This window comes from Actinia tenebrosa, unplaced genomic scaffold, assembly GCF_029948245.1.
Source record: "Actinia tenebrosa isolate PJP-AT-01 unplaced genomic scaffold, QUT_ActTen_1.0 PGA_scaffold9__36_contigs__length_13948895, whole genome shotgun sequence".
NCBI lineage: Eukaryota > Metazoa > Cnidaria > Anthozoa > Actiniaria > Actiniidae > Actinia > Actinia tenebrosa.
The window spans coordinates 2,132,071-2,143,349 of NW_028292586.1; the positions used below are offsets into that span (position 1 = coordinate 2,132,071).

General features: G+C 33.8%; 1 protein-coding gene across 1 annotated transcript; it reads right to left on the bottom strand.

Moving 5' to 3' along the window:
• Nucleotides 1–1,040: 1,040 nt before the first annotated feature.
• On the bottom strand, nucleotides 1,041–9,591 carry LOC116304173 (mechanosensory protein 2). Its single transcript, XM_031713863.2, has 8 exons — nucleotides 9,438–9,591; nucleotides 6,702–6,799; nucleotides 6,159–6,231; nucleotides 5,962–6,044; nucleotides 5,682–5,885; nucleotides 5,374–5,429; nucleotides 4,168–4,246; nucleotides 1,041–3,905 (listed from the first exon to the last, which is right to left on the bottom strand). Exons 1-8 carry the CDS (start codon nucleotides 9,487–9,489, stop codon nucleotides 3,711–3,713), a joined length of 840 nt encoding a protein of 279 aa, XP_031569723.1. The 5' UTR covers nucleotides 9,490–9,591; the 3' UTR covers nucleotides 1,041–3,710.
• Nucleotides 9,592–11,279: the final 1,688 nt, after the last annotated feature.

An 11,279-nucleotide genomic window follows, 5' to 3' on the forward strand; every position in this document is an offset into this window, starting at 1 on the left:
TTTAGATAAGGTCACGGTTTGAAGATTCCAGCAGCACATCCCTATCCAAACCAGTTGGATAGCAATATAAATGACTTTAATAATTTATCTGAAAAAGCCTGCATAAAATAAATTTGTAAACCAATAACTTACTCGTAAGATGACATGATGACGATGACTATGGTGACAACTCCTGGAAGCAGGAACAAGACTTGATAGGAAATAATATTAAAAATATGATTGTTTCAAATAAACAAATGAAACCTCGGATCAAAACAATTCTGGGAAAACAATGAAAATTACATTTTAAAAGGCTAAAATATAGTCTTATGCAGTCCCAAAACACCAAAAACAACATTGGACCTCTTTTTATATTTTAATTTTTACAATATTCAACCCCATTCTTTGAATTGTACAGAAATTTGTTACAAGAGCATTGTTTGGGCTGTTGAACACACAAATTACAAATAGTCATACACATTAAATAAAAAGGCCTGAAAATAGGCCAATTGCAACAAACAGTCACGTGCAGATATATCACTTTGATAGCTTATAATACACTCAACAAAATTACTTGATTCTGATTGGAGTACAATTAAATCCCAAATTGTACTCTGTAGAGTCCCAATTAAATTCCTTAATTTTGTTGAGTGTATTATAAACAAAAAATCACACAATGTTCTTGTACAATTAGAAATTCATAGATATTCATGATGTTTTGAAAGTTCTCAAATTGGACACCTAAAAGGCTCCTCCAATTTTGAAAACTTTCGAAGCATCACTTGTACCTATACTAATAAATTCAAAAAAAACAAACTTTGGCAAACAAACTTTAAAATGCTTTGTATCTTGAAACTGAAAGTATCGTTAAGGAAGAAAATTGCATTATTTTTGAAAATGCTTTTGGGTATGACATAAGTAATCCAGCAAGTTATTTGAATAAAGAAAGCTCATTTTGCCGTCCAGAAACAGTCATGTGATTATGTCCTGCTAACGGGCAATTATGGGGCAGGGTGAAGCGGAAGACCAAAATTGCAAAACACAAACAACCTAAATACATATTGTTTGATAATTTTCCTCTTTATTAAATTAACTCAGAGGCAAACCATTCAATCAATCAGAATCTGAACACAATAAACAGAAGCTAACCTGGCTTCAATCAAAGCATTGTCTATAACGATAGAGTGATTTTCTTAAACCCGTGAAACAAATACCACTACGTAGTTAGTGTGTAATAGTGAAATAACAATAAAAGAACACAATGGAATTAGGGTCTACCAACTTGTATTAGGGTGGTGTGTACTTCACGGGTCTATGAAAATTACTCTCATTTCTAGATCTCTAACCTGGATTATGAACTACAGGGTAATCTTAGCCAATCAAGTCTAACTGCTTTACATAAAAAATTAGTTGGACAGTATTAAAACATGATAGAGGAGGGAAAAAGAGAGATTCAATGCATGCTTTTTATTCAAAAACTGGGGTTTTTCTCTACAATGGACTATGAAAAATAGACCACTAGAAAGTTAGCCAATCAGGATACAGGATTTGCAATATTCCACTAATTATACATGATATAATCACATCATCAAAAAAGATGTTTGCCACTCATTTGGGTACCCAGCCAGACAACTGTTATGGATAATAAATATTTATCAATATCAATATATCATAATTGTGCACTCACTTATTGAATAATCAAAATTTACTTAATATAAGGTAACCATGAACCAAAGCACCCTCAATATGAGCATCAAGTCAGTATGAACTACATTAGAACATATAAAATTATAAAAATTAAAGGGGCACTTGGATGAAAATTGGAAATGACTTGAAACTTGTTTAAACTTATCTATATGGCCCAGATAGTAGCCAAGCAACATGTTTCCTTCACAATCAAAAGTGGCAGAAAAAAATTATCAATTTTATTTAGCATCTAAATTGTGAGTAAATGACGCCATCTACTTAACCCTATTGCTCTTTTCACTTTTAACCCAAAATATCTCAATTGCGAGTGGCTCCCAGGCTAAAATTTTCACTTATCTGATTTTCATAATCATAGTTGAGTCATATAATCCTTGGATACTTAAATTATTCAGACTTTCAAAATATGGGGCGTTTTCATCCAAGTGTTCCTTTAAAGATAAATGAATGTAAAACAGCATAAGGGAAGAGATACTTAGCTTTAATGGTGTCTGGGATCTTGAGCACTCTGTTGGAGGGCTACGAAGGGCTCAAGAATAGAAACAACATCTGTTAAGTATCTCAGCACCCTCATCTAACTGCTGACAATTTGCTGACCTTTATTTAACAACTATTCGCCGAAGGCGAAGTGAATATCGGGAAATATTTACCAAGACGCGAGTCTTCAAGCTGCGAGGTAAATATTCTTCGATATTCACTGAGGCTGAGGCAAATAATTGTTTTAGTATAAATACACAGGTGACTCTTTCAAAAAAAAAAAGAAAAAGAAAAAAGAAAGAAAAAAAGAAGATAAAAGACATTTTTTCCTAGTAACAGCAACAAAGCGGCTGGCCGCCATTTTGGATTATCGCTGGGGGTGATTATCGTGTGATAGTGTGAGTTTGTCGACCAATCAGCTCGTGAGATTTTCAATAATCACCTGTGTATTTTTACTAATGGGTCATTATTCTAATACATGATGCTGTTTGGTCATTCTTTGCTAACTAAAAATAACTGTCAGGTATTAGATGGCACCAGAGATCTCTTGTCCAAGGAATAACATTCTAGTTGTCAACAAGAACTTGACAGGTAGATGAGGTTGAGAGGCGCAACTACTCACTTTAAACCACTTATTATACATAGTGATTTAAAAGATAGCATACTGAATAATTATAATATACTCATTCTAATACATTTGCCGATAAGAAACCTAGATAAACCATGCCATTGATAAAACCAGGAAAAGGATAAAAAGAGCCAAGGGCGTAGGGTAACAAAGTGAATAGAGAAAATTCAGTTCAAGTTTTGATTGAGAAATGCTAAGAGATTTTTTTGGCGATGGGGTAGTTGTAGAGGGAGGAGCTATGAGGAAATGTCTAAGTGGTACTTGAACACACTCCAAAACTGGCCAATTTCTATGAGGGTTAGATTGTGGAAATCCTTAGCAGGGCAAATCAGATTCCTAGACAAACTAGCTTTAAGGTATAGGCCTTTGTCAAATTCACTTGAACGACCACTAAACAATAGGACTGATATCTCAAGCGGCAGCGATATTGGCTGTAAAGATATGTATTATTTTTGTCTGGCTATCCTTGTATTCAAGCACTTTGTGATGACTTCATGATGATAAAGGTCTACGATTCAAAATTAACAAAGATTGGTCTTATACATTAACTATTTTTATCAAGTCCAATTTTAGCTAGAAGCCATTGTTAATGGTCCTTGAAATGAATTTCAGAAAGGTCCTTTTTACTGCTTTAATACTAAATATCAGGCTTAAAATAACAGCCAGCCATTGAACAATATCCAGTCAGAATATGGAACTTTTCCAGTCAATTCTTTAATGTCTTGCTGCTCATTATGACTCGTTAAGTTGAGCCGATAAGAGGTATAATTGAGCCAAAACCAATTTGGTTGGTCATCATGACCAGCTGTTATTTTAAGCCCTGAAATATATCCTTTAATAAGATAAAAGCTGTGTCTTTGTGCATGTATAGTCTTACTCCAGTGCTATATGAAACCACTCCTTGCTGGCTCAACAAACAATCTTACTTGCCGTCTGGAACAAAACGACTGATAAAGTCAATCGGCAGAGGGAAGATAATGGTTGAGTTTTTCTCAGCAGAGATAGTTGTTAAGGTCTGAAGATAGCGAAGCTGAAGAGCTTGTGGGTTTTCTGCAATAATGTCTGCAGCTTCTTTGAGGGATCGCGAAGCATTCATTTCACCATCAGCAGCAATGACCTAAAAAAATTAATTTTGATAATATTGAAATAAATGGGAAAAGTATGCTTTTTAGTATAAAAAAGATTCATATTTTTTATTAACTAATGTATTTTATACGTCACTTTTCTTGTATATCATGTATATATATGTTATATTTGTATGTAGCATTGTATGTACCATTATCCGAAAGACTTAATCTGTACTAAGAAGGTTGATAAATAAATCTATTCTATTCTAAACATTTCCCTTATGACACGAGTTATGACAAACAAAATCTAACCTTTGCTCTGGCTTCACGTGTAGCCTCGGCCTCTGCTGCCATGGCTCTCTGTAGCTGTTGTGGCAGGCGTACATCTTTGCTGTATGGAAAAAGTGAAAGATCAGTGAACAAAAGAAGTTGTGTTACCCAAACAACTAGGGGAGGGGAGTTTTCACTCCTTAATAATTATTAATAATTATTTTTTATTATTTTTAGTCTTGAAATATGGGCAACCCTTAAAGTACAAAAGTTGATCTAAAAGTGAGGGGAGTTGTCATTCGTTTCAAGTTTCACCTTACTTGAATGATGATAATGTAAACTTCATTATGTTTTCCAAATTCAATCGTAAATCTTGCTATATATAGCCAAATTACAATCAGCTACTTGAATCTTTTACACATAAGTACATGATGAAAAATACTTAAAACATTACATTACAATTTTTTTTTCACATTTAGTTGTAACGAAAAGTTAAGACTTAATATCAAGTCAGGGCCATCCCAGACTGTTTCTACAATAAAATATATAATAGATTTATGAAATGTGTTTTTGTCACTTGGTAAAGATCTATATGCTAAGTGTATGCTGCATCAAGTGTATAAGCAGATTAAAAGATCTGCCTCAGTTTGGTTCTCGCGGGACTCGAACCACTGACCTCTCGTTTGCTAGACAACATCTCAACCGCTCTGCCACTGAGGCTTTACAGGAGAAAGTCGTGTAAGATCTATATTTTAATCAAATCCGCGCGTGATCTTTTACCCAACACAAGACGGGATGAAGACAGTTTGGAACCCGCTCGGAATATCTGTTAATCAACGGAATTTTTATCAACTGAGGCAGATTTTTTAATCTGCTTATACACTTGATGTAGCATACACTTAACATATATATAATAGATTGTTTGAATAGCAATGTTCATGATTTTCCTTATTACATATTTACGCTTGTTTTTTTCAAAATCTAAATTTTCTAACATTTCAATAAATGTTGCACAATCACTAGATATAATTAATATAATAATAATTATTATTATTATCATTAGTATATGGTATTTTATATAGGGTCAATATCCAGTTGTTCAACAATGCTTTGCATTTCCCATAAAAATTCTCAATAATAGAATTAAAAATTAAAATTTAGGAAATTACTATTCCATTGATCAATACATTTTTGTTTTTATACATATATACTTGTACATAACATGACATGATGTTTTGTGTTACTTACACTTCAACTCTCTCAACTTTGACTCCCCATGGATCAGTTGCCTCATCAAGGGAAGACTACAAAGAAAAAAAAGTGTGAGCCTCCAAAAAAACCATTATGAGGGAGAGAATGTAAATCAGAACCATATTCTAACAATTTATTTGATTGACAGTAGTTTCCTGCCGATGGACAGTAGTCTACTGCCAATTAGCAAATACAAAAGGTAGACTAACTCTAAAAATCTGATGGATTAAATTAAAAAAAACACTAATATAAGATAAGCTAAAACATACTCATAAAAAATATATAAAATTAACTATAAAATTTACCTGCATAACATGGCTAATATTGTCTCTCTCAGACAGAATTTCACTGAGATTTTTTGTTCCCAGCACATTTCTGAGGGTTGTTTGGGCCAGCAGACGGGTGGAGCGGTTGGCGTCTTCAACTTGAGTGATCGATATCGTTGCATTGTAAATTCGGAAGTACACAACGGCATCCACGGCTACCGTTACACTGTCTCTGGTCAGAATCTGCAAAAAGCAAATTTTTTGTTGTAATTTTGAAATAGAAAGAATTTAAAAAAAAGATTTTATAGTTTAAATTTACCTCTTGTGGAGGGACGTCAAATGACACGACCCTGAGGTCTACCTTTCTGTAGGTGTCGATGCAGGGAAGAATGAAAAAGATTCCTTGAAAATAAATTAATAAGTTTAAGATCCAAGAATTTGATAAGAGAAAGCCCCTTATAAGTAAACAGTCCCTTATAATTTTAAGTCAGAATAAGAAAAATTTAAACAAATTACCTGGTCCCTTGGCACCACCAGGAAGCAGCCGACCAAGTCTGAAGATGACAGCTCTTTCATACTCTTGAACAATCTATTAAAAGATATAATATTTCAATGATAGATGGTAGGTGTCAACAGAGCTAGGATCCGACAAACTTTTTTTTCTTGATTGTAATGTTTTTCTATTTCAAACCACCTGTCATTCTCTTGAGAATAACATTTGTATTCATATAAGATAAGAGAGCTAAAAATAATTTCCGGTCAGTTACAGATCATTACGACAAGCCAAATTAGTTTTAGCCCTGTCATATATTGTTGCCGGCACAAGGTTACACATCAAAATGACTGGCAAGGCCAATATTTAATAACATAATAACATATTAATCAGCTTTTATTTTCAGCGAGGCCTATACTAGTATTCTTGTGTGCACCTTTTAAACAAAGAATTATACTCTAGGGTTATAACAAATGGTCTGAAATAGGAAAAGAGGCATATTAAGTGTGTGCGGAAATATAAAAGAAAAGACAAAAAATAATACTGTTCATATCAATGCTATTTACCTTCAAGCAGAAGAAAAGCGACAGTGGCAATGTACAGATAAACACAATCAATGATAATCCAGACAGGACATAATAGCATATACCTCTCTCTGTATCATCTAAAGAACAAAATGAAAATTAGAAAAACCATTTTTAATAAGGAAGCAAGCCAGGGCTTAAAATAATGGCCTTTCATTGCAAAAAACCAAAATTGGAACTTGTCTGGTGAAATCTTTGCTTTGCTGGTAATTTTGACTATTGAAGTTGAGGCAAAAACATACTTGGAGGAATAAACTAAATAAGCCTAAATAAGAAGCCCTCTACCAAAATTTTTAATTATTTCAAATGGGTAGAAATGTCAAGTTTGATAATGTGTAATATAAATTAAAGTAATAATAATGATAATAATAACAATAATAATGATAATGGAAACATTATTCTTTTTCTTGAATACAGTTGTAAATCTCTCTACATATAGGCAATTGACAACTGGCTACTTGAAATTGATTGATATATAAATGATATAGATATTTATATAAAAAGGAAATTAAAATTTCATTAAGTCTGGGCTTTCCCAAATCTTATTTTTACAACAAAATATATAATATGTGGCTCTAATGGCAAGATTCATAATAATAATAATAATAATAATAATAATAATAATAATAATAATAATAATAATAGTAGTAGTAATGGGATTAACAGTGGATTCCACAGAGTGGCTTTTCTTTCACTGGATTAGCTCTGTCATATATTAGTTTAATCATGTTAAGTGAACATATTTTTGTGCTATACAAAAGTACCATGCAACTAAATCCTAGTCAAGGCAGAGTTTTAAGCTAATGAATGTGGTCAGACAACTGAAGTAGAATTGAAGTGGAATTAAATCCATGTACCAATCTTATCCTTTATTCATGTATCAATATTTTATAGTCAGATTATGACCATAAAAAAATTACTTAAAAATTTAGCTTTTAGTTTCTATGCCTTGACATTACTACAAGTCTCGATATTTTGCACACTCGGTAGCTGCAAGTCGCTTGTTTGAATTTGGGTTGTTAATACCTCCAGCCAAGAATATTTCAAGGGTGGTGTTGACTGATTAGATTTGATAGAGGACAGGAAAAAAATCATTTCTACAACAAGCCGATAAAATATGTCTGAGTTTGCAAAATATTGGGAATACTACCATTTCCAGTTCGTCTTTGCTCAGTCTTAGCCTCGATTGAGTACGAATGTGTTTTTTTTTTTTACTTAACGTCCATTGTATTGTAATGAGCGTACGTGCTATGGAAGAATAGAAGTTGATTAAAATGCCACGAGTCTTGGTTGAATAGTGGAATATAATAACATTAAGGCTGAGAAACAAGAACTTGAAACTGGAGTATTGCAGTAGAAAATCATAGAGATCCTTTGATCAAATTTTTTCTTATTTTGATGAAAAATGTGAAAAGAATAAAGAATGAATAGGATGTGGTCATAGCTAAGATAAGTCAATTTGCAGGTAATATTTTATTTTAAGTTGAAATTCAAAATAACATGATAATTTTTACAGTGATTTTTTTAATATTTCATTTTAAAGTCAGTAACCACGATATTCTGAAAAAAAACTTTCGGTACGAATTTTATAAAAACAAATTTATGTAAGCGTAAAATTTAAATATTTTAAAATTACAAAACGTTCAAATTTAATTGAACATCTTTTTGAATAATATAAAAATCTTTTGAGATAAATAAATGTTTTAAATATGATATGAAGATTGTTGGATTTCTAGGTCAGTCTTATAATATTTAGATAAGCTTTGAAAATAAAATTAAGATTTAATGCTTCAAATTTTACATTTATTTTATTCGCACTTATACGGTTAAATTCCGAGTAAACAGGCGCGGAATATTTAAAGAAACACTTGAAAATTCTTATTTCACCGGTTCTTATAGATAAAAGAAAATACAAACCCAAAAGTTCCACCAAATATTATTAAGATTAACTTCATGAAAATTTAAATTTCGCAATTTTAAAACGAAAAAAAACAGTTGACCAAAATACTCAAATAAAAAATACTGTTTTGTTACTAGATCTATGCACCATACATTTAATTAAACAACGACTAAAACCTTGTCTGCTCCTTTAAAAAGGTTGAAAGAGTTATTAATTTGAGGTTTTAAAGCAGAACTACAAGTTTTTATTAAGCTTGAAGTAAGCTAACGTAAGGAGATGGAGGGAGGGAACGAAGGAAGGACCCGCATTGGAGTCGTTAGGTCGTCGGTAAACCCAATTTTTTCGACCATTTGAGTGGTTCTAGTCGTTATGCTGAATAAGAAGAATATAAACCTAAGCTTTGAGTTCGTTTTTTTGCAGTAAATAGAAGTTAAAGTATTTGTTACGAGAGGTTTTCACCCGCCAACATTGTCAACCACCATACATGGATGAGTTTTCGTTGGCGAAGGAGTTGACAGGTGTTGGTGTGTAGCTAGATTATACTAACAGCTGCCTTAATCTTAGATATCTAACAAACAACGTACACTCGCAACACAACTCCCTACAACACGAACTAAACCATACAGTCGCTATTACTTCCAAGTAAACACCATTTGAGAGTTAAATACGGATTAAAGATATCAAAATGGCTGCGAGCGAAGTCGATGCCCGATGCAGAATATGCGAAGCCCAAGCTACCGGACCTTTCGCAAATTCATCGATGAAAACATGGCGATAAGAATACGTTCGATGATTTACTTTAACTTTAAGGTTATTACCTTGTGAGTTCTCGGCAGCTTCTATTTGGTTCGACATCTTTTCGTGTCCCATACGTTATACAAAGCGACTATACTTGAGCCTCTGCCTCGGGTCTGTTTATGACAAAGGTATATGTACTGAATGGCATGACGTCATGTTTCCAGTTATATACTCTTGTTATAATCACTCAATAACATGCGCATCTCACGGACCCTAAACGAAGCCACAGCGCAGGTCCGTAAGTGAAAACAGTTGCTTGATGATTCTCTCCTGTGCTTCGGAGGGTTTTCTCCGGTTTTCATCCCTTCCTGTGGACATTATTAGAAAGCCGCATTCAAGTTTGTTAGTTATTTTTCTAGTCTGTCCCTTGGGTTACTGAATAAAGGTCATACCGCGCAAGTGCTACCCTCGCTGGTAAAACTCAAAATTCTTCCCAGTGCAGGCCCTCCCCGTACCGGATACCATAGGAAAGAGAAGCATAAGACAATGTATATGAAAAACTCTTTTATTACTTATTTTCATGATTAGTCTAGCTTGAATATTTTTGATACACAATAGATATCTGAATTATATTTTAAAGCGTCATGCAATTCACACGGGTACGAAAGTGTTATATAATGTACACGGTTGTCACTTACGTATACATAGCCACGACGCTCACTGCCTTGAGTAGGGGAGTAAGCGTTTCGTGATAAACGTTGATAGCTTTACGTGGGTGAAATTCACGACTTCAAATAATTGGCAGAAACAACACTAAACCCTTAATTTACACAATCGACACTGAAGTGGAGACGCCACGAATCCCTATACTTTCTAACCTGGCGCAATCAATGGAACTAAATCAAACGTTCGATTCCATCTAATGAAATCGAATAAACGCGAAAATTGGAACCAATCTAAAATTCGACTACTTTCGATTGTACTTCGATTACGCAATTTTCTTAGCATTCTATTTTGTTCGATTGCCGAATCCAATCATGTGCCGTTGCGTTCGATAGAATTCGATTTCCGAATCATTCGATCGATTTCGAATGCGCGTTCCCTGTCAATATTTCGTTATCCTTTTGCGCAAAGCTTCAAAATCCTAAAGCGCCTGTTTTCTAATGCGCGCAGAGCGTCGCTTGAACTTTTATATGACCAGAGATCAATAAACGAGACAAATCCATTATGTGACTTTACTGCGAGATTTCTTGCATCGTATTGCTTCCACGATATGCGTGTGGCGAAACTTGTTATCGTACTCGCCTTCTCGATAATCGGTGAAAAACGAAGAAATTTCGCAGTAATGTGACATTTCATTTTCGTAATTCTTAGCCAGAATACAAACACTGAACTTCACAAAAGCCGAACTCGATGGCATATTAGAACACTGCCTTCAATGGGTGCGTTAGTCATTAGAGAGTTTTAGATTTACGTTCACGGCAAACGTGAAACGTCAGTTGACCAGTGAAAATTATTTTGAATAGCTGAGAAAGAATCGCAAAAAAAGTCCAAGTAGTAGAAAAACAAAAGAATATTTGTGTTTAGTAAGAAAGTTTGCAAGAGATTAAGATAAATACAGGAAAACGATGAAAACGTGGTCACGTTTGCCGTTTGCGTGGAGAGAAAAAAAGTTAATCTAAAACTCTCTATTATGCCGCACCCCGCGCGCATTTAATGTGCTCCATTTATGCGAAAACTTTAATCGATGTGAAACTGTTTTCATTTGCATTGACCAATATAGCTTCTTGCTTAGATCTCCTCCTGTTGCGCTTGACGACGCCTCAGCATGGATAAAAAATTGATATCTTTTCAAATTCATCCGCCCACGCTCATTTTCAGCATTTAGATTAGATTAGATCAGTCACCGGCAAGGTACGGAA